This window comes from Octodon degus, unplaced genomic scaffold (assembly GCF_000260255.1).
Source record: "Octodon degus isolate 3935 unplaced genomic scaffold, OctDeg1.0 scaffold00374, whole genome shotgun sequence".
Classification (NCBI taxonomy): Eukaryota; Metazoa; Chordata; class Mammalia; order Rodentia; family Octodontidae; genus Octodon; species Octodon degus.
The window spans coordinates 535380-536256 of NW_004524950.1; the positions used below are offsets into that span (position 1 = coordinate 535380).

General features: G+C 33.9%; 1 protein-coding gene across 1 annotated transcript in view; it reads right to left on the reverse strand.

The window, feature by feature from the left end:
• LOC101564457 (transcriptional protein SWT1) overlaps positions 1 to 877 on the reverse strand; it is a 98949-nt gene that overhangs the window by 51617 nt on the left and 46455 nt on the right. The window contains 1 exon segment of the mRNA XM_023708485.1: positions 38 to 183. Within this exon segment, the coding sequence (XP_023564253.1) occupies positions 38 to 183 (146 nt within the window).

Sequence of the window (877 nt, forward strand, 5' to 3'; positions counted from 1 at the left end):
AAAATATATTTCTAGCTATTCAAAGTAAAAGTAATACCTGCTTTCAACTGTTGCTTAGAAATACAAGGCTGATGACACACATCTGTATTCAGAGATAAGGTTAATAACTCTGCACTCAATTCTTCTTTACTGAGTGATTTTACACCACTTACAAAACCTTTGCTTCTTAAATTTCTATCATCCCTAAGTTGGGGTTAGAAGAAAAAAATATTTTTATAAGACAAGCTATATGGCAATTCAAAATACATGGGATCTAGTCAAAGGCTGGTAAGTCTCAATATATATTAACAAAATATACTAACTTTTTTAAAACAGAGAGGATAAATTGATTCACATACAGTGAGTTTCCCAAATTTCTGAGGTAAAAGTGATACTAATTTTATTCCTACTTCACAGACAGAAACTGTGCTGTAAAGAGACTAACTTGTCGATAGTTATACCAAATAAGTAGCATGAACTAGATTTGAACAGAAACTAATGATCAACTTGTAAGAAATAAATATAAACAGCAATGGTATGAAAAAATCACCTACACAGGGCAGACAACTACAGATTTACTTAGAATGAGCATAATACAAATAGTGTGAAGTTACTGTTGCTGAAAACAGTACTGTGGTTAGAACATAACATATAAGATCAGTTTATATGGTTACACAGGACATTAATAAATGCAAAAACATTGAAACACTTCAATGGGTAAGTGACATGATTACATTTGTGTGTTTTGTTTTCTTTTGTGTGCCCACCTCAGCCTACCCTGGGTGGTACAAACTGCTGTCCTGCACTTGCCTAAGCAGGCACTTTAGTCTGCTGAGCTATCTCATGGGCCCTACATCTGTGTTTTTAAAACAAGTCTGTTAATGGGAAAGTGGCTTGG